The sequence below is a fragment of the Urocitellus parryii genome, chromosome 10, assembly GCF_045843805.1.
Source record: "Urocitellus parryii isolate mUroPar1 chromosome 10, mUroPar1.hap1, whole genome shotgun sequence".
Lineage (NCBI taxonomy): Eukaryota > Metazoa > Chordata > Mammalia > Rodentia > Sciuridae > Urocitellus > Urocitellus parryii.
The window spans coordinates 16,062,629-16,086,023 of NC_135540.1; the positions used below are offsets into that span (position 1 = coordinate 16,062,629).

At 45.0% G+C, this 23,395-nt stretch overlaps 1 protein-coding gene across 1 annotated transcript in view; it reads right to left on the reverse strand.

Moving 5' to 3' along the window:
- The window catches only part of Maml3 (mastermind like transcriptional coactivator 3), a 390,623-nt gene that overhangs the window by 142,884 nt on the left and 224,344 nt on the right, over positions 1-23,395 (reverse strand). The window contains exon 2 of the mRNA XM_026386213.2: positions 9,026-10,585. Coding sequence (XP_026241998.2) covers positions 9,026-10,585 — 1,560 coding nt within the window. The remainder of the gene's footprint in view (positions 1-9,025; positions 10,586-23,395) is intronic.

Here is a 23,395-nt window from a genome sequence, read left to right on the forward strand (position 1 = left end):
GGGGATGTAGCTCAGGGCATTTGCCAGCATGTGCAAGGCCCTGTGTTCATCCCCAGCACTGTGGGAGAAAAAAGAAAAGAAAAAATAAGCCTGTGATAAAGTGTGTTTTTTCATAATGATATGAATTTATGGAAAAAAAAAAACTTCTTGTAACAACAACAAAAAGGCCAACTATAAAACCCCGGAGGAGCTATCTATGGTTCTGGGCAGCATGAGCTGAACAAACCTGCTCTGAGCTTGCTTCATGCCTCTTGCTGAGTGTGGGACAAGTACCTCCACAAATAGGAGAATGAGATACATAACAGCAAGGAAAATAACAAGTGTTTGAATCGCTTCTAAATGCAAACAATATTTGATACTTAGATTTATAAGACATCATCAGCATCTTTCAGAAACTATCGTACTCAACCTTATGACTGTGAACATTTGCTTCCTTTCCCTTTCATCTTCCCAAAAAATCAATCACCAGGTCCTGTTACATCCTTCCTCTAAATAAATGCCTCTGTGACTATTTTCCCTTAAATTTTGTTTATTTTTGCAGTGCTGGGGCGGTGAGGGCTCCAGGCCTTGTGCTGACTGGACAAGGGCCTTCCTCATCTTCCCCACTGGACTGGACTGTGCTGGACACACCAGATTGCAGAGCTTGGTAACTCTTTCTAAGCCATAATACTGAGACCTTCGGGAGGGAGCCTACCCAGGGAGGGTATGATTGGTCAGGTGTCACAATTGTCCTTACTTGTCAGACCCCTAGGCTAATAGGCCCATTCTCCTACCTGTAAATGCAACATGTAAATCAATGACCTTGGAAGCAGGGACCTCGGGTGCAGAGGAATGTGTCTGGAAAGGAAGGGAATCCAAATGCAGGAAGTGAAATGAAACTAGGCAGATAGGCAGGGTGACACCCGGTTCAAAGCCCAGGAACATCGGGACAGTTGCTTGGATGTCATTTGTGATGTGGCTGAGAGCAGCCCTGCTCTGCAGAGGAGACCCTATAAGAGGTCCTCCGTGAGCCTCCTGCTGGCTTTAGTGCACACTACTCCTTCCACCGTGGCCTCTCTTCCTGCAGCTCAGCACACAGCTGTGCCTTTAGTAGGTCCTCAAACAGAAAAACGAGTAACTGAATAACCAACCCTCTGTTGGAAATTCCACCCTTCATCATTTTGGGAGTGGGGAGGAAGAGGATGAAAACCAACAGGACTTTAACTTCCATATTCAAGCATATACACACACTAAGGAAAGGAGTCAACCAAGGCTGCTTCAGCCGTGGTTTGGTAGCTTCTTACGCACAGGTCTCCATTACAGAATGGCAGTGGTGGTGCTGCTTATCAAAATGCACGTTCCCAGGCCCTGGGCCTGACCCCCTGATTTGACAGTGGAGTTTGATTACCCACATCTTGACCAGTATTCCTAGGTGATTCTTAGGCCCACAAACATTTCAGAACTGCTATTTGAAAGGTTATAAGCTCTCTCAGTAAACAATAATATTCCCACCCCGCAAAACCCTTACAGAGTATTCTCATAGGGGGCCAATTAAAACCTCCTTCTTCCACAGTACTAATATAAAACTAATTCCTTCCCTAAAACTTTTCCTTCTCTACTGTTTTCTCTTAGCCTCCCATTTCTAAGACTCTGACAGAATGTCAATCAAGATTGTCGAAATCTGCCAGCATGTGTATGGAAATCATTTACTGAACTCATGGATACAGACAGTTCACTTATTATCTGGATTTTTGTAGCCCTCGTGCCCATGGCTCCATTGGCTGGGAGGGCCTGGATTCTACCAGCATGAGTCAATTCTTCACCTTGAGTCAAGGCGCCAAGTCCTATTGGCTTAGTCAGGGTCATGGAATCTAAATGTTTTTATAGTCCTTGAAGTGAGCCAATATTTTCAAGATTCTAAAAATGACTCAGTAGTTACGATCATAAGGTATTATTCCAAAATGGCACAATGATCATGTTGACACTGTTGGCCTTTTGAACACATGCATCTGAGATCTGTAAACTTTCCATAAAGAGAGGACTTTAGGTTTTTATGAAACCTGCTTTATTGAAGCCAAATATATTAGAAATAATTGCATAAAATTCGCCACACAGTGATATTTCAATATTGGACAACTTTGCTATTCAAATGCAAAGGTGCTGAAAGTCATCGCAGAAGCCTCTGAGAGAATAAACTGGGCTTTCTCCAATGCCCCGGGACAGTGACAATAAAAGAATTAAAAATGATACAGACATTCAAGAACACAGAAGGTGGGAGATGGCAACAACAATTAAGGGATGTCAACAAAATTCTGGAAGATGAAAGCCAGACGACTTATCAGCTCTGAGAAAGCTCAATCTAATTGTGCATCAGGGAAGCCAAAAATCAAGCAAGATGGTTCAAGGCAAAGGAGGCCTCAGAGGTGCCTCTGAACATGGGGAGGGAGGTCCTTAGACTCTCCCCCAGACTAGAAGAAGAAAGTTGCATGACCCTGCAGAGTTGAAGCTACTGGACCCTAGCCTCCTGGATCCCACACCTGGCTGAGAGTGGGAGGAGGAAGAGTCACATGTAAACCAAGAGTTTAAGTTCAACACTACACAGTAGCCATTGCTGCCTCCTACCAACTCCCTTTCCCTGCTTACTTGTGGGAAGCCCTCTCCCAGACTTAGGACCCTCAGTAAATGAGACTGAAGGAATATTTTCTGTCTTGTCCCAGGACAAACCATCTGCAGATACCGACCCAGCAAACTGGCGGGTTCTGATCCAACCTCCCTGTAGCAAAGCACCACATTTGACAAGTCCTGCCCAAGCACACAGAGCAACTCAGTGGCTTTATTGAGCTTCACTCTCAATAAGTGGACATTTGAGAAAAGCTTCTAATATGAAACAAAGAAAACCCAAATCAGCATATGGCCAAAGGTGCATGGGAGAAATAGAGAACTAGGAAGCACAAGAAAACTCATTTTTAAAATGATAATTAATATCCTTAGATTGAAAGGATACTTCAGAGAATAAAAAACAGCTTACAGAAGTTAAAAATATGAAAATTAAAATGAAATGTTGAATATTAGGGTTGGAATATAAAGTTAAGGAACCCTCATGGAACATGGAATAAAAAGACAAAAACATGGAAAATAGAAAAGATATGAAAACCAGGGAACCATCAAGGAGATTCAATACATAATAAACAGAAGTTATGGAAAATAAAAAAAAAATGAAGAAAGAAAAAGGGAGGGATAATTGATCAGAAAAACAAAAACCCAACAAGACCATGTCCAGGCCTTACTATCCTGCATGATCAGATTAAAAATAAGAGTTCACAGCACCAGATGTACTGCGTGAAAAAGAGCTACCCTAAGATGAGTCGTTGTGAAATCTTAGGGATAAAGAGAAGATTCGAAAGGCTTTCAGAGGGAAGAGACAGGTTACGCCCACAAGGCGTGGGCTCCAAATGTCACTGGACTTCTCAATACTCTGAAAGTCATAGGACCATGAAGAAATGCCTTTAAACAGAATATGTTTTCCAAATTACAGTTCTACCAGAGGGTAAACTGTCAATCAAAAGGACAAGACATTTTCGAGAAGAGTTTTCACTAAAAAACAGCCTCCTGCACTCTTTTACAAGAAGCTAGGTGAATGTGCTCCACTAATTTGAGGGAATGATCCAAGAAGGAGGATAGACCCAGAAAACAGTGCAATACAGAAGGTGGTAAAACCCGTCAGGAATGCTGCTGAAGGGCAGGTGCAAGAGTCATGTGGCAGGGCCAAAAACCAGGGGACAGAAACACAGTGCAGCAAGAGAATAGAAGCCCCCAGGAAAGACATGGAAGGCAGGAGGGAGGGAAGGAAAGATGGAGAGCAGAGGGAGGGAGGGGATAGAGGGAAGAGACAAGGAAAGACAAAAGAAAATAGATTTTTTTTTTTTATGTGCTTGATCATATTGAAAGTTCTACAGGGTCAGGAAAGCTTGAGGACGGGATGAAGACAAGTACAGAGATAACAACAGTATTTTAAAGAGGCAATTACTAATTCCAAAAGTTGTGCATTAAAAGAATTGGAATCATAATATGAAATGGCTAAAGGGTGAGGCACCATGCAAAAATTAGCCATGTAAGCATGAAATACTTTTCTTTTAAAAACTTTCTTTTCATTGTAGATGGACATAATACCTTTATTTTATTTTATTTTTATATGGTGCTGAGGATCGACCCCAGTGCCTCACTGGTGCTAGGAAAGCACTCTACCTACCGCTGCTGAGCTACACCCCCAGCCCCAGCATGGAATACTTTTAAAGTCATAATCTGTGATAGAGTTAGCTATATCGAGAGTATGGAAGAGAAAGAGAGAGTGTGGAAGGCTGGGCATATTTATGAGGATGCAGTGTAACTGAGCAAAATCCTTATCTTCTATAGAATCAAATAATTGAAAAATTGAGGAATAGCAGTTTATGGAGATAAATAAGGAAACAATGAACTGAAGTGGCTGCCGTTGGAAAGCAGAGTTTAAGAACAGGGCAGGTGGAGCAGGGGACCACCATCACTCATCACAAGCTTTGCAAAGGCTGTTTGGCTTTCTGATTTGAGTATGTGCATTATTTGGATAAAGTAAGCAGTATGTATTTAAGGAAACTGAACAGAGGGGCTGTAGATTTTTAAAGTTAGAAAATATGTGTACTCAAAAGAAATTTCCAAAACAGCTGTGAATATTAAAGGTCTATTCTTTCTATGCAGATTCTATAGCTAAAAAGCTTATAATGATATACTTTACAGGGTACCCTACAAATTTTGGTAAAATAATCAAAAAGGGCAAACACAAAGCCTTACAAAGAAGCCACACACACAAAGAACAAAGTAGCAGAGTAGTCAATGACTTATCTAGTTTTCTGATTGCAAGTTCATTTTCAAAATGATTCACCTTCTGCCTGTCAACATAGGGATTATTCTTGGGCCCTGGGTAGCCTGTGGCCCTCCTTGACCAGCAGGCAGTCACGTGCCTTCAGTTTTCTTCTTTAATCGTTTTTTGCCATTGTTTTTGTTTGTTAGAAACAGGGACTGTGTTTGCTTCCCAGCAACCTCATGGCTGCTCCACTGCTGGAGATAGCCACCTCCTTGCAAAGGATTCTCTTTGACTTGCTTTTCCAGTTCTTCTGTTTGATCTCAAAAGTAGGCTTCTGTCATTTGTGCTACTGCTTTCCTCACTGGAGCTGATAATCAACTGAAAATGCATTTTTAGCCCAAATTTTGAGAATTGCCACCAAATGGTTTATTAAACATCCTTATGTTTAAGATAGTTAGGCCCTATGCAAAAATGTGCTAGAGAGAGAGAGAGAGAGAGAGAGAGAGAGAGAGAGAGAGAGCGCACTCGGGCACGAGCACAAACACACCACACACACACACACACACACACACACACACGCAGGCATGCACGAGAGTGCAATCCTACCCTTGAGAAATAGCAACATTAGGAAAAGATTAATAGATGGATAAGGCCAAAGTAAGTTCTGTGTATTTTGTTATAGAAAAACATATTTGAAAAATTAGAGAGCGATCCAGGAGGGTCAATCCATGATGAATAGATGCAGAAGAAATTAACAAATGAACAAAAAATAAGAGTGAAGGGAAGGGAGAAATGATCAAAGAACTAATCTAAGAATATGCGTATTTCCAATGGTTGAAATTTTATTTGTATTTTACTTGTCAATCATTTAGCTTAAGTTTTACAGGAATTAGGAAAAAATGCTAAGGAGGAAAGAAGGTGGGCAGAGATAATGGAAAAGAGAGTGAGGGTGGGAGGAAGGTTTTAGAACCACCTACTAACGCAGGGACTCACAGCTAATGTATGTAAATTAACAGGATATAATGGCATTGCCCCGATCCAACTGGCAAATCAATTCAAAAATGTTCTTTTAAAAAAAGAATTTGCAAAGTGTGAACTTCTTTTTTTAATAGGGACTTCTCCTTCCTTAGTTTTTTTTTTTCCTGATGGTAGAATTAACACCTATGTATATTAGGAATTTAGAAATATGTATGATAGAAATATAGAAAACTTATTAAAACATGAAATTCAAAGCCATAATCACTCAACCTTACCAACCAGAAATACCATTTCTAACACTTTGAACACCCTTTTTCTATGTGTATTAGACAACACAGTCTCGATTATAACATAAACTATTTCATGATCTGCTTATCTTACTCATATTAGGAGCACATCTGTGTGATTAATCGTTCATTAGTATCATGATTTTCATGTACAGTATTTTTTCCAAAATATTTATATTGATTCCAAATTTTCACTGTCACAAGTATACCATGGGCATAATATTTGTTAATCCTTTGATTATAAGGAATATGTAAATATTGAGAAGTGGAATTACTAGATAAATCACATCCAAAGTTGTGAAAGTCTTTTTTTTTTTTCTTCTATCTTTGGTTCTCTCCTTTTTGAATATCCAGGAAGTGATGGTGTTTCTGTTCATTTCTGAAAGTAATGGACTTTCATACAAGTGTTCCAAATAAGCAATCATCTATACAACTTTCTTGAAACAAATGTGGCTACTATTCTCCTCTGGTGCTTAAGCCATTTGTTAGAACTAAGTGTTGATCATGGTCCTTGCGGCCAAGAAAAAATGAGATGAATTTTTTCTAGCAACAACTGAAAACAAAATCAAACTATATTGTACGTCCTGCCTGTAATTCATGCTAGTATTTGTGCAATGCCCCCCCAGATAGTAGAGCTGACTATTCTGTGAGCTATGTAAATATTGCTCTGCAATCAGATAAAAACATGAAATAAACGAGGTTTGCAGAAAGAAATCCACATGTCTGTGTTTTGAAGCGTCTTTCAAGCAGTGATGAGTTAATATTTCATTAAAAAGCATGCTTTTACCTGTCAGTACTTTGTGAGATTAAGAAGTGATTATTCTAATGAGGGTTTGCCTGGGAAGGTTCTGTCCACCCTCAGAGCACCTTGTGATGAGGAGAGAGGAGCAGAGGCCCACAGATTGAATCCAGAAAGCCTCACATTTGCTCCTTCACCTGGCTAAGCCCTTTCAAAACATGACCTCTGCAGCTCATGGCTTCAGTGACTCACAGGCAAGCATTAAGGACCAAAATGAGCACCTTGAAAATTCATGTTCCAGCAAAGACGGGAACTTTATCCCAAGTGAGCACATTTCAAAAGCAGTTTAGTGAGGGTGGGGGTTATGGGTGGGTACATATTGCACCTATGTGTCTGAAGAATCTGTGAGTCGAAACTAATCATCTTTGATCTGGGTTGGAGAAAATACTGGTGTAAAAACAGTGAATATAAAGGCACAATTTGTATTAAGGTTAACAACAATTCATTGTGACAGCTTTCACTCTCAGAAATCTTGTGATGCCTCTGTGTTACCACAAACACCCCTACGTATTGCCTCTGTTTTTGCCTGCTTCAGAACTTAATCTTTTAAAAAGTACATAAAATGTTGCATTTTCTAATAGTATATATATATGTAAATACATAGACATATATATATGAATATATTTTAAGATGAAACCAAGATAAAACATACAAATTTCACATTTCAATGATATTTTTATACCAGCTACCTATTTCAGTTGATGTAAACTAAGCTATACTTTTATTTATCCAGACAGAATTTCTTGAGGGCTGCTGGCATGTGCAGACAAGAAGCCACTGTGAGGTTTTAGGGTTGGAAGGCTGTGAAGGACAAGAACGAAGCCACAGAGCTCAGGCTTGTCTCTGCAGGCCAAGGCCACCCCCCCAGCCCTGTAGCTGCCATGGATTGGGTGGGGGTGGGGGTAGAGATAGGGTGGGGTACTCCAGGAGATACAAGATGCAAACAACCAAGAAACAAGACAAGATCTGCCTGGGTTCCTTCCCTGGGCGCCCAATGCACCCCATTGTGGATGCATATCCTATCATCAGTTTAAACATGAGGGCCTCTAAAACAGAATTCTGCAAAATCTCCAACTACAGTACTAAAAAGGGATGGAGCATAGAGTAGCAACTGGTAGTTAAGTGATCCCCATGAATTCATCTATGATGGGGGAAGGTAGAGATAAAGGGCATTTCCCTACTTCTTCTTTCCTTCATGGAAGATACAGTGTTGAACTAGAGCTGGCTTGGATGTCACTCCGTGGTAGAACACTTGCCTAGCAGGCACAAGTCCTGGGTTCCATCCCCCAGGACCGCAAAAAATAAATAAACTAAAGAAGCTGTGGCTGCTGGTTACTGGTCATGTGGAACATCAGTAAGTGCTTGTTGGTGAGTATTTGCTACCCAACGGTGGCTGCATGAACGACCCTACCCTCCCACACACCAAAATAGGAAGACAGTAGGAAAAAGGAGACTTTGTTTTTAATATAGCACCAAGGTACATTCATCATCCAATTTTCCCAAAATAGAGCTGAATGAGTTGGACAGAGGTCATTGTAATCTCAAGCAACAAGACTGAAACTGCTTCTAACTGTTGATACCCTAGCAGCAAATGTTTCAGTGCTGACTGGTCCTACAAAATCTACCCTCGGGCTCATTTTGAAAATACAGAAATCTCTCCCACATTTGAACACGGAGAATCCAAATTTCCCATTATTCATAATTCAATCAGGTAGCTGAAGGTTGCTCAGGCCTTAGAAAATGGTTATAGGTAGCCTTAAGCATCCTGGCCTTCCTGTCACCTGAGTCTGGGATTGAACCATCTGGTAGGAAAGTTAATGAAGTAGCAAAATGTTTGGCCATGGGTCTGCAGCCTGCCTTCCCCAGAGCGAGAATTTTGTAATGTTTGGTTCTTAATCTGCAGGCAGGAGCAGGAAATTCGAGTCCTAGGCATTCAAATACAAGAAAGTTGATGGGGTCACCCTTTTTCCATCTCTTAGAAGAAAGGGGAAACATACCTAAGAGCTGCAACTCCAGGAGGACGTGGAGGAAGAATTTCGGCGGGTAATTAGACCCTGCTCAGGCAGAAGCTCGGAGAGCATCACACTTGACAGCTTGAAATGCACGGGGAGCAGTGCTCCAAGCGTGTCTCACTTTCACACTTACCTGACCGTGGGATGGAAGCGCGGCGTAAGCCATGGGCTGATTCATCACTCCTTTCTGCTTCATGAGAAGCATGCGCTTCTGCTCCTCGCTCAGGTGCGCCCTGGGAGCCTGGAGCTGGGGTGGGGGCGGAGGCTGCTGCTGTGGGGGCTGCTGCGGGGGCTGCTGCTGCGGCTGGATATACGGCATCAAGGGGTTCTTGTTGGGGTTGGCCATTGGTGGTGTCATTCTCTGACTCAAGTCTGCGTTAAAATGGGTCAGAGGTTTAGTGTTGCCGTAAGTTAGAATGTTGTGCTGTTTGTTTAAGGAGTTTGTACCCAAGTTATTTGGCTGATGATTGATTATATTTATGTGGTTCTGAGGGAGGTAGTTATTCATCGTGGTCTTCTGCAGGTTGTTTGCCATGGGAGGCACTATAGGGTTTTGGTTGTTAAAGGCTTGGGGGTACATCATTGGGCTATTTGGTTTTTCTGCAGGAAAAGCTGCTCCGTATGGACTAGACGGAGGCCCTAGGGGAGACCAGCTTGAAGTCTGATTTGAGTGTTGCTGCTGCTGCTGCTGCTGCTGTTGCTGCTGCTTCTGTTGCATGAGTTTGGCCCTTTGCTGCTGCTGGGCAGCCATCTGTTTGAGCTGCTCTGCAGGAGACATGTCAGAGCTGGGCACAGCCACCGGGCCTGTCCCTGAACCGGCCACTGTCACTGCGGCTGGATTCAGGAGATAACCGTTGCCGGGCCGCGGTGGACCTTGGCCTGGGGTATGGGCTTGGTTTGGCGTTTGAGGGGATGGGACAGCGCAGTTGGCCGGTGAGCTGGCAGGGTTCGGAGCTGCGGGAGTGCTGGCAACAGAAGGTAAGCTCGTGGCGGTGGAGACGGAGGAAAAGGGAGGACCCGAAGACGAAGGCCGGGCTTGGGGAGAGCCCATGGAGACGTGTGCAAAAGGAGAGTGAGAGGGATCACTCTTCACACTGGTGCTCTCCTGGGACAGAGGCGTCTCCGCGGCTGCCTGTGAGAATTCCGGCTCCTTCTTCTCTTCGAAGTCCTCGTTGAACAAGTCCTGGATGTCATCTTCCGGAACCGTGTTGGCCAACTCATCTATTAACTCCTGCCACTCCTGGTCATTCAGGTTAATGTCTGAGAACAGCTTGTTCTGATTAGAAAGAGATGTTTCTGATGTGTCTATGCAAGTAGGGTCATCGAGAGGTTCCTGTTTGAGGTCCTTGCTCTGCAAGATGGCAAAGCTGTCCTCCAGGTCACTACAGCCGTTGACAGGGAGTTTGATGTCGGGGAGCCTGCCGTTCTTATTAAGATCCTCCAGAAGCCCAGGAGTGTGAGTCCCGCTGTTCTGCAAGGGCAGAGAAGGCTTCAGGTCAAGTTGGTGAAGAGGGGAAGCTGAAGGCAGGGGCATGTTGTTGGGCAAACTGTTGATGGCTTCCATCCCTGTGGGCATGTCCTTTCGGATCCGCTTGCTGGTCGGAGAAAAACTCCCATCGCAAGCTCCATTCTGTTGGTCTCCGTTAAGTGGGGATCGGGCTCCTTCCAACTTCCTTTTCACAGTCTCTTGTAGCTGGAAAAGAGACAGAAGAGAGGTTGACTCCATCTCCAACCACATTTTCCTCTTTTAAGCATCGTTATGTGCATGGTTGTGAACTAATTTTAAATGCTTTAGGATACGTAAGAAAGAAATGATGCTTCTCCCTTTAAATCAGGCAACAAACACTGAAATTCGAATTCTATGGGGAAAGGTTTTGCTGAAAAGCAGAGTTTGGACACCTAAGAGAAAGCCAACTGAAGACTGGAAGGTAGGGAGCAAAAGAAAAGATCTTAAGGGAGAATCATCTGTTATCCTTTTCCAAATGAATGCTGGAAACGAGACTTGGACCTAAACACATCATACTTGAGAAAGATGTTAATACCCATCTTAACGTTCTTGCCACACCTTGAGAACATCAAGGAATTAAATTAACATTTTGAAGAACACTAAAAATCCCACTGAGGATATGGAATTTAACCCGTTTATCGAGTACCAGACAATAGAAGATGAATACTGAACATAACCACAAACTTCCTTTCGGTTCCTATTTTACAACTCACTCCCAATACCATGTGGATCCAGTGATCTACTCTCTTCTCAAAGCCTGTTCGACTTGGCTTCCGTGATCTCTCCCTCATGTGGATTTCCTTCCTTCTCTCCACCTGCTCTTTCTCAATCTCGTGTCTTCTTATTTGTCTAAATGATGGGACTCTTTAACATTTTGTCTTAGGCTTCTTGGTTTTTCCTCCTGGCCATTCTACATGCTTCTGTAGATAATTTCACAAATTACAACAGCTTTGACTCTCCTCTCCAGGCTTATGATCCCAAATAGTGTACCCAGCGCCATCTTCCCCGCTGAGCTCCATTAACTCCCAGGCTCTCCCCCTGGATATTTCACAGGCAGTTACAACTCAACATTGAGCTGATTATCGTTTGTTACCCAAATATGATCCTCGCCAATGTTCCCCACCTCAGTATCTACTCGGTTACCCAAGATAGAAATTGACGCATCTTTCTGAAGCCTCCCTCATCACCAGCCCCTCTAACAAGCCCCCTTCCGTCAATCTGCCCTGCCACTCCCCTAGCCAGGGACCCTCGTCTCCTGCTGGCCTCTTTGCCCTGTCTTCACTCACCCACTCACTCTCTCATCAGTCCTTTGATTCTCTGTTTTGTTCTCTTCCAATGAATCTCTACGCTCTTAAAAAAAAATTGTCCTTCCTGTTTATAACCCTGCCATGATTTAATGCTTTGTGTATGGATTAAAATCGACACCGACTCCCAATCAAACCACCTGGCTGCTGCGGGTCCTTCCAGTTCACCTTTTGCTTCTCTGCTCAGCGTCTCCATCCCCCACCCCTCACCTGTTGTTCCACTTCCAGTCAACTCTTCTGCAACTCCTCCTGTTACTTCAGCGGGCAGGCTTCCTTCTGCCTCCAGGGCACTGCGTGTGCTTCTTCACCTCTTGGGACACACTCCTCCTCCCCACACCCTTTCCCTGGTTAATAGTTGCTTATTTTTCAGGTGAGATCACAGTTAGCCTTACCAAGTCTTATCTTACATGCCTTCCCCACCCGAACAGCTCGGGAGCCTTCCCTGACCCACGCACACTGGGATGGACGTAGGGGAGTGAGTTCTTCGAGGCAATCTGAACTTCCCCATCAGAGCTCTTATCATACCTTGAGCCGATGACTTGCTGACTGACGTGCCTGTTTAGCGGACTGTGGCTAACTTGCTTTCGCTATATCCACAGTGCTGCACCCAGTGCTCAGCTTCTTAGCAGTGGTTAATAAATAATCGCGAATTCAACAAATAAACCTATTGTCCTAAAAGAAGCAAGCTTGACTCAGAGCAAGAGGCAGCACCATTGACGGTAAGGAATGCCGGCTTCTGAGACTCGACATTCCTGGTAACAGGAGTGCTGGATCTCTCACTCCAGAGGGTGTGACATCCACTTAACTGGGCCCATTGAAGAAGTCTTGTTAAGAGAGGTCTTTCTAATTCTATAGGTTTATAAATTTTAACCCGAATCCACCTGTGTGCTGCTTTTGTGGTTCTGGTCTAAAGGCTTGGCATAGACTGGGTATGGGCTGGTGACTGAGGGAGCCGAGGTTGCAGTGGCTTTGCACAGGCAAAGGGGGAAGGGAGCAGGATGCAGGGTGGGAGGGGGATGGTGGAGCAGCTCTTCCACCTGGGGGCTGCTACTCTTGGCAAAGCTGCTGTGTTAGAGAAGCTGTGGCAGAGGAGCAGGGTTCCCCTGTCCCCACCCTGCTGAACCCACACATGGAGCTGCCAAGGCTCTGGAGGAGCCCCACGTATAAGAAAACCAATCTCATGGTGATATGGTCAGTTTCCAGAACTGTCACTCACGGCTGTGCACTTTCAAACAAGCAGAGAATTCCATTGTAAGAAGAAGGAATGGAGGAGGGGTTCTTAAGTCAAAGTCCAGTGTAACCCTTGTTCCTGAATCTTATCTTTTTAACCACAACACCAGACGCTGTCTGCAGTCACTAGATAGATGCTCCCGAACTCTGAAGCCAAGGTCCTAACTGGGACACAATGGGAATTTGACTTCAAAGAAAATACTGGTTCAATCCATCATATCAGGTAGACACTGCTCGAAAATGATGTAATTTATGGAATAAAACCAAAAAGCCATGGTTCTGATCATAGAGACCGAAGACACTTGAATGCAAGGCTCCAGCGGCAAGTTCAAATATCATAGCTTCAGGACTTGAGGGAAACAAGGCTCGGGGCACCTCTTGAAGTGATGTGAGACCACAGAAAATAAACACTTGTCTTAAAATGAACTCAGAAAGCAAAGGTCTGTGATTCGGTTCTAGGTTAGGTAATGGGTGGGACAGGACAGAGAAACAAAGACGCTCCATGTGTTCCCCTGTAAGATGGTGGTGGCACACCACGGAGACACGTCTGGCTGGAAGCCCAAGTTGTACCTCTCATTAGCAGAGTGGGTGCAGCAGGAGGGCAGTGTCACAGATCGGGAGCCAAGCTCTGGAGTCAGAACTCCAGGCTCAGAACCAAGATCCTGACTCGATAGTCAACACACATCAATGTCACTACCACGATTCCTACATGAGAGTCAATGTACATGAATGTCAGGCCACTCCTTAATGATCGATGGCTATGATACCCTCCACTAGAAAGGAATTTACATGAGGGCAGTGAGTTTTCTGTTTTATTCACTTTGGGGTCCCCAGGAGTTCATAGTGGACGCTCAATAAATACCTGCTAAATGAATGAATTTTGGTAAACTCATAACACATAAGCCTTGATTTCCTTCTCTGCAAAATGGGTTAATAATACCTAGCTCATAGAGTGACTGTGAGGATGACGTTGAATGAAATAATGTAGAAAGGTACCTAGGAAGCCTTGGTTTTACCATTTTAAAAATTCAGGGATGCGCCTAGTCACAACGGCAGCTGAGATAGAATGCTTCCTGGATCTTTGAAATACAAATAGGTAGAATGATAATATTTCCATTCCCTGGCTGGCAAAACCCTAATGTTTTCCAAGCATCTGGTGGAGCTTTTTAAATATGAACAACAAAAATCAAATTTGCAATTCAAGTCCAAGTGCGAACGCATTCATGTCCTAGATTGTACAACAGCGGAGGCGAGGTTGCTGAGGTTCAGATCAAATACGTTTTCAGCACGCCACCTGAATGGAGCTGCCAAGCACCGCTTGTCCCCAAGGGCCTCCCGTTCTCCACCACTGGCCCCTTTTAACCCAAATCTTGATATATATTTCAGGTATCAGCGTATGGGAACATAAGCAAGACATCATTGAAGATGTTGGGTTACGGTTTTTCATGTTGTGTTTTGTTTTATGAGGCCCAAAATAGCAGAGCAATCTTCCCGTCAATTCTGTCTGTCTCATCATCCTTTGTTACACGGAAAGGTGGTCTGAGAGTCCAGTTCTCTCTTTCACGTCCCCTGTGGGAGACAGTCGAGAGGGGAGGAAGATGGCCAACCGGCTGTGTGTTTGAGCAGGCTGGCTAAAGCCTAAGCCGCTGGCTCCGTGAGCATGAGGGAAATGTCCTGGTGAGGCCCTGCCTGAAGGGCTCAGGTCCCGGTCTCAGCCCAAAGGCTTAGCAAGTCCCTGGCCCTTTTGCGTCCCCATTCCGGGAGGCTCTTCCCGGGGTTGTACCCTTGTGGAAGAATCACAGAAACTCTTTTCTGAGCATCACAGCCCCTTGCTCCTGAATTACCATTATTACATATAAATGTTGTGTCCCATTAAGAGAAGCTGTGGTGCCAGGAGCCCAAGTGTGCCATTTATCCAAGGCCTGTGACAATATGGGCTGCTATCATGTGTCAATGACTCTGGAGGAAACAATTCCTCCTCCTTAATGGCTCCAGCAATAGTCCCTGTCTGCAGGATGTGGCTTGATGGTTTGTGTTTCTGTGAAGACGTGGTGTGTGTGTGTGTGTGTGTGTGTGTGTGAGAGAGAGAGAGAGAGAGAGAGAGAGAGAGAGAGAGAGAACGGGGAGGGGCATATCAGTAGTAACAAGAATAGTTTTGTCTTTGGAGTTACAAAGCACTTTCACACACAATCCCACTTTATTCTTGTAGCAAACCCTGGAGCAGGCCAGGTGCTGTTCTGATGGTTCTGCAGGGAAAGGGACAGTGTTTGGGAGGAGGTGGAAGGGGCAGGTGTGGATGACACCCATGACAAGGACAAGCCTGGCTAAGACTACCAGCCCTCTGCTGGCACAGTGGAGGACTCGAGGAATCCCCTGAGCCAGAGTGTCCACAATAAAGAGATCTTTTCCTTTTTTCGACTTCTAGCTGTGCTAGCTAGTTCAAAGCAACTGTCCTTGCTCTGTCCTTGATTTTGCATGAAACTGGACAGAGTCCCTGAGCTTGAGAATAAAGATGGTAGTGCTACTGTTATTAATGAGGACTCTAAGATGGAAGACATTGGCAGAAACCTCAGATTCCCTGTCTCCTACTCCTAATGGTTTTTAAAGGGAGGTTTTATTAGAACGTTCTTACAAAGGAGGGACTCAAGGCAGAGTGAGATGAAGCAGTTGTTTGAGATTACTGAGAGAGGTGGCTAAACTCAGGGCTGATGTCACAGCCCACCCTACACCCTCATCCAGGACTGGGCCACGTATCGCCAACCTTCATCCGCGGCATGGGTTCTAATGCAAGGATGCTCTCCAGATTGTGTTTTCAGGAATCATCTTCGATTCCACCCTCTCTCCCTGCCACTTGCACACAATTAAAGCTCAAGAATGCTCTGGTCTTATCCTGTAAGAATTTTAGGCCCATCTTCACCCCAGGGCCAGCACCTCCATTCAGATCAAGACTCCTCTCCTGGATTTCTGCATCAGTTCCCACGAAGACCCTGCCTGCCTGCCTGCTTCCTCAGCCCATTCCCTGTGGTTTCTTCTTCCTTGTGAATCTCATCGAGTTTGCTCTTCACTTCGGCTGGGTCTGGCATACGGGCCCTCCCCAGCTGGATCCTCAGTCACTCCAATCTCTTTGCCCACTTGGCCTCCAACACCAACCAGCTCCTGACACTAGCTATGCAGTCGTGTGGCTGGACAATGGAGTAAGTTCTGAGAAAGGCACCTTTTGTCGATTTGGTTGATGTTCATCAATGATGTTGTGTTCCCAAGGTGTGTTTAGACAGGAACGTCTACGAGGTCACTAGGCGATAAAATCTCACGGGACTGTGGTATATGTGGTCCGTGGTTGATGGGAATGTCGTGATACATTCAGTGTCCATACTTAACTAGTCCCCAGGACACCCCATGATTCTTTTCTCTCTGAGCCTTTGCACCTGTTATCTCCCATCCAGCTTCTTCACCTGGCCATTGATCCTTCCCAGTTCAGTCTAGACATCACCTTCTATGCAGCCTCTCCTGACAGCTCCTCCCCACAGCTCCTGGTCTTGGTTAGGTGACTCTCCGTGCATACTAATGCATGTCACACTATAAAACTGTTTTCCTTTTCCTTCATGAGTGAATGAATAAATGTTAAGCAGAGCTCTCAAATAACCACACTGAATTCATGTCATTGATCCTCAAAGCAGGCACTTGAAAATGTTTGGCTGCATAGTGTTTTCAAGGAAAATGTACAATTTCTTTTGGTTAGTTGGAAACACTGGAAACAGACCATCTCTTCCTTTGTATTTTTAAAGATTCTAAGGGTCCAGGGAATCCACATTAGGAACCACATTAGTGATTGTGGAAAACAACAACAACAACAAAAGCAGAAAGTGAAAACCAGTTTTCTTTTCTCCTTCCTTCCTTCCTTCCTTCTTTCTTTTTTTGGTACTGGGAATTGTACTCAGGGGCACTCATCCACTGAGCCACATCCCCAGCCCAATTTTGTATTTTTATTTAGATCCAGGGTCTCCTTGAGTTGCTTAGTGCCTCGCTAAGTTGCTGAGGCTGGCTTCGAACTCTCGATCCTCCTGCCTCAGCCTCCCAAGCCACTGGAATTACAGGCGTGCATCACTGCACCCGGAAAAAAACAGTTGTCTTAGGGACACTACCAAGGTCACACGTTTTCATTTGTGTGGGAAATGCTGGATATGTTCATAGTTGAACTTCAAATTTCCAAACAAAGGTTTCGTACATCACACAGCACCTCCTCCTTCACCAGCTGCTGCAGACACGACTCTTTCCCAGGACGTGAAGAATCAAAGCTGTAGATGCTCTATCTAATTCAGAGGCTCACAGAGAATATTTTGGTCATTTTGATCTGTTCTGGTCAAACGAGAAGATGATTCACTGCCATCGATTTCATACGGTTTTTCCCTTTCCATCTACCAGCAGATCCTAAGCCTGTGGACACATGGATGGGTCTGAATTGCTTATTTAAGGTATCTGATGAGAATACTCACGTATTGTTGGTATGTCCATTAGCAGAATATTGATAGTGTGCAAAACACTTCCAGAACTGTCTTCTGCATGTAAGCTCTCTTATAATTGAGGTTGATTTAGAAGTTTGATTTTTTTTTTCTTTTTAGTGATATTCAAACTTCAGGGGACTAGTTACCTGACAAGCTGCTAAAAATGCAGATGTCTTTGGCTGGGGATGTGGCTCAAGTGGTAGCGTGCTCGCCTGGCATGTGTGGGGCGCTGGGTTCGATCCTCAGCACCCCATAAAATAAAATAAAATAAAGATGTTGTGTCCACTGAAAACTAAACAATAAATATTAAAAAATTATCTCTCTAAAAAAATGCAGATGTCTTAGTCCTGCTGCCATAATTTTTAAAAATTTTAAAAATTTATGTTGAGTAGCTCCAGGTGGGGTCCAGATTGGCACACTGGATGTGGACATGCATCTAAAGAAATCTAATAGATACCCCAGATTCTTCTGAGGCAGTTGGTCTAGGATCTGCTTGTAGACATTCTGATCTAGGCTAATAACTGTTAGATTCTGACATTTTGAAATCATTGCTTTGATTTTTTAAACATACAAATGCAAACCCAATGTCAATATAGAATGCTCTTATCTTGATGGGTGATACCCTGGAGCACCTCATAAGCATGATTATGAAATAATGCTCTAGATTGGGATTTTTCAAAACCTCCGAGGATGCTAAATTCTACAGAAAATTTTTGGATTTTTTCACAATACTTTTCATGAAAAATGTGTATTTTTCAATGTTGCATGTTTCTCTGAACACAGTAATATTGTAGACCTTTCCCCCTACTCACTAGCTATTTACCTCCACTTTTATTCAATGGAAGGGGAGAGGTGCCAGGTGCCCATGTGCCCACGCCATCCCAGGGGCCGCAGGGTGGTCAACCCTTTCCCAGGAACAAAGACCACTCCGCACAGTGAGCACGTGCCCTACGTATGTGGCCCAAAGTTAATTACTTCTGTTTCAAAGAGATCTGTATGATGGACAGAGCAACACGGAATGAGAAGAAGAAATTTATCCCAACTCCTGAAGCCCCCCTTCTCAATCTTATACACTCCTAATAGTATTTCAGAGACGATTTTATTACATGAATTTAAAAAATGTTATATAAATGGTGGAATTACTATATACTTAGTAGATACTAAATGTGTGCCATATTGCCATGAGGATCAAGTGTTTAAAAGTTCTGCTTGCAACCATTCCAGAACGTAGCTCCCCTGGGCCTGGTCTGTGACCAGTGTTGGAGGGGGGAGGATGTACCCATGTTGGATATCAGCCATGAGTCACTAAAAAGTCTCCATTCTGAAATGGAAAAGCAGGATCACTTTCAAAGGGACTCCACACTCTGAGTGGGCATCAGTTATATTAGCCAAAGAGCCCCAGAGGGAGACTGGGGCAGAGAAACAGGACTAGTGCAGAGAAACAGGACCATTCAAAACATTCTGAGGTACTCGGAGGTTATAATTAGAAATGCCCACGATCCTTTTCCTTCCACCAGGAGTCGTCAGATTTAAAATGACTCCCGAGTAGTCTCAGGCAGACCCGAGTCTGATGGTACATCTTTTTGGAGTCTGGGACACAAGAGATGGTCATCAAATTCCAGCTGTGAGGTATTCGAGCAAGGTCAGGTGCTTTTTTTGTTTTAGTTTCTCTTTGACAACATTTGAAATCTTTGTGTGGCTGAATTTTCAGGCATGCTTTTATCTTTTAATTATGCTTAAACATGTATTAAGTACCAGTGGAATGTAAGACATGTTGGGAATGGATCACAAAAAACATCAGGAGCAGTAAGAGACAAAGCCCTTGACATTTAGAAACCCCAAGTCTTAAGACTCCCTCAAATCTCCAAATTTCCAAATACATGAATGTTCATGCAGGCTTTTGGCTTCCTCCCAACTGAATGAATAAATTATATTTTCATCACAAGTCACACGAATCTTGCATACTCTTTGTATCCGAAGTTACAAGGCTTCTCCAAAGCTCCACATACACAGTTTAAATTGGCGCCTTAACAAAATGATGAACTACTCATTAAAACCAAGACTGTTTTCTCTGCAAATGCCCGGGCTATGTGATTTTCAAATCTCCTCTCAAATCGGTTTCTGTGAAATGATCTAAATTTCTTAAGTTTTTATCAGAGAATTTGGTTCACTGTTGAGTGAATGTTTCTAGATATCGTCTCATAATATTCCAACTAGCTGAGAACTCTACCACAAGTAGGCACCAAGCTAAGTGGTTTACATGTATTATCTTGATTCATCCTCATGATAACCTACAAAGGAGGAGAACTGAGTTCAGAGAGGTCAGGTCATTGGTCCCAGGGCACTCAGCAGAGCCTATCCAGTCATGTCTGCTGCGGAAGTCTGTGCTCTCACCTCCTCAGCTGTTCTACTTCTGATGACATTGGTCCCCATCAAACTTTGGCAAAACTTGCTTAGAAAGTCTGGGGAGGTGTTTTAGAACCTGTGTCATGATGTGTCTCCGAGTCAGGTCTGCCTGATCGCCAGAGGACAGTCATGCTACTCTGCGAGGAAAGAAGCTCGCTAGCCGCAGATCCTGCCTGTGTTGGGGAAGTGATGTGGGACGGTGCAGCCGAGCTCCTGAGCAGGGAGCACATGTGGGCATCCAGCAGCAGCTTTAAAAAAATCTCCACTGAGACTGGAAGTTGCCCTGAGAATTCCACAGCCTGAACCCTGACTCCTCTGTCTTTTCATACACAGAAACACAAGGTACGTTTGTTTTTAAGGGCAAGAGACAATCTCCCTAGGAATCCCTCCTGGTATCTCTTCCTAGACTTATGCCTACATTTTCTATTCAAACATGCTGTATACATGACCTGGTGACCATCTGAAATTTCTAATGGGATGATTTAGAGCTATTTAGAGCTGTAAAGAAATGAGGGGGAGGGAGGTCGTAGGGGAAGAAGGGGAGAGGGGCCAACAGGAAGATCAGATCTCACAGCTGCAGACCAAAGGACAGGCACGTGAGGACCCAGGAGGAGCCTGGTTGGTGTGTTTTCTGGGCGGAGGAAGGCAGGAAGGAGAAGGGCTTCAGCGGGGCTCAGCGCTCCTCTCTCCCCTGGGCAGGAATCAAGGATATTTTTACTTCACTCTTGACTCAAAATGTCCCTTTTTTTCAATGAGAAATTCTCACTTTTGATTTCAGACCCTTCCGGGAGCCCGATTTCCTCTGCAGCCCGCAGTCGTGAAACAGCTCGGGGATGCAAACAGCCCAGAGTCCAGATGTGACACTGCTTTTGAATACAATCCCAGCGCATGTTTACTTCCCACTGGAAACCAAAAGTACTGAAATAAGACCTCGGGCTCTATAAAAAGCTCCCGTTTCCCCCAAAGAGGTCAGAGACGTCCACTTCCTTGAGTTGTCTGTAGTTTGGACGAAGCAGCCATCACAGACAGCCAAGAGCTACCTCCTGGAGAGTGCTCTCTCTCTCTCTCTCTCTCTCTCTCTCTCTCTCTCTCTCTCACGCACACACACACACACATGCACACGCGCACACACACACACACACACACATCTCAGTGAGTAAGCAAACCACACAATTCTTATTCCCAGAGAGGGTCTGACTCCCAAGTTTCTATTTGACTCCAAAGCTGCAGGCCGAGGGCCACACCTGTCTTCCTCCACCCACAGGGGGGTGGCCATTATTGACACATCTTTGGATGAACTTGGATCACAGACGGAAGACCAGGTAGAAGAGGAGGATTTTTCTCTCTGGGATGAGTCACCCGGGGGAGGGGGAGGAGACCCATGTGTACACAGGCAGGTCTCCATACCCAAGCCAACATGGAGGAAATTTAACCCACTCTGAAAATTGGCCACTGGGCAGCGGTGTGTGCACCACGCACTCGGGGCATCCACCCAGAGCTCCAGAGCCTGTTGGCAGAGGTTTCCTCTGGGGGGAGAAGCTGCTCGGCTTCATCCCACCAGCTGAAATTCATTTTTCAAAAGAAATTACACTGAGGTCCTGTTGTTATAGCAACAGTCAAAGTCACTCACACAGTCTCTTCCCGCAACCTCACTCTGACTTCGGTGGGAAGCAATTTCAGTTATGGACAGGCAGTGACCAAGGCTGAGCCTGGCCGGACCCTTTATTAGCCCTTGAGACCCCCTTGAGACCCGGGAGTCCAAACCCCCTAGGACCACTCGGAAGCCCGAGGACAACAAGACCCCCTGGGCTCTGGAGCGCTCTCCAGGTCCTGCAGGGGTCAGGAACAGTGAGGTCAGGCAGAGACTGCTGGATCCGAAGCTTGGTCTCCCAGGCGGGACCTGGACATGTGACCGCTGAATTTCCTGGGTGAATCGGGGACTGAGCCCCTCAGAGCAGGAATCTCCTGAGGACGGTGATGGTGAATCCCGAGGGACTTCACTCTTGGGGGTGTGCACTTGTCAGTGTCACACGCACTCCAACCTCTGAAAATATCCCTCAACGCCAGTGGCCCCTTTCTTGATGCGAATGTTCACTGATTACGGGATCTTTATGGTAAATGACCAACCAGAGAACCGGTGTGATGGGCAGTCCATGTCTACCCTCAGGGCACACAAAGGTGGTAAAAATCTACAGCCAGAGCTCAGAGCCACTGCTGCGGGCTGGATGTGCCCTGCCATCTTCCCAATCTACTTGTTGGAATCCTAACCTCCAGTACCTCAGAATGTGACTATATTTGGAGATTTAATGAGGTAATTAAGCTAAAATGAGGCCATTAGGGCCCTAATTTAATACGACGGGTGCCCTTCCGAGAAGAGGAGATTAAGACATAGACACTCACAGAGGGAGGACCACACGAGGACACAGAAAGAAGATGACCATCTGCCAACCAAGGAGAGGGGCCTGCCTTAGTTCCTTTGTGGTACTGTCACAAAATGCCTGAGACTGGGTAATTTATAAAGAACAGAAATTTATCTTTCAATATTTTCAAGATCAAGATGCTGGCAGGGTCAGGGTGGGGTAAAGCCCTGTTCTTCATAGCTGGCACCATCTAGAGGGCACCTCACGTGTAAGATCAGAAGTTAAAGGCCTCAACTAGTTTCCTTCAGCCCTTTTACTGGGCGCTAATCCTATCCTTAGGGGCAAAGGCCTCATGAATTAATCACTTCTCGAAAGCCTCCATCTCCATACGACCACATTTGGCTAAAGTTTCAATATATGAGTTCTGGCAGTGGGGAGCCTCTAACCACATCAAGGCCTTAGAAGAAACCAATCCTGCCATACCCTGATCTTGGACTTCCAGGCCCCAGATCCGTGAAGGGAATCGTTTGTACGGTGTAAGCCGGGTGTGGTACCTGGTTATGGCAGCCCCAGCAAACTAACAAAATGAGTCATTTGATTTAAATTTGTCTCTGTCCTGTCAGTGTGTTCTATAAGTCAGGCACTTAATAACTATTTGAAAGGAACATCTTGCACCAATTTGTTCAGGCTTTGATTCAACTCTCTCGGCATCCATGGGGGCTGCTTCTCTAGCAGGCACCAGGACTCCAGAGAACAAGGCTCTCGGACCTCAAGACCCCTCAGGACGAAGGGGAAGGAAAGCAGAGGAGCACGCCTGGTGCAGTTTGCAGGAGGCTCGGTGCTGTGGGAACAACAGCCCACAGGAGGGAAGGCTTTCTGGAGGGACCAATGTGGAAAGTAAGACTTTAGGGGCTCAGAGGGGAAGACAGCCCAGGCAGAGGGCCCGTGGCCTTGGGCCAGAGAAGGAAGAAGCACATTTGTAAGCAAAATCTCAAGTTGTGGGCTGGAGCCAGAGTGTCAAGTGGCATGCTGAGAAATGGGCCTGGGAAGGAGGAGCTGCCTGGATCCGAGAGGGCTTGCAAACCCTGGCGGGAAGCTGGGACCCGATCCAGAAAGTTCTGGGAGTCGATGGAGGGAAAATAGTCACTTGTGAGGCTGACTTCTGATTTCATCATGATAAAAGTCGGTTGAAAC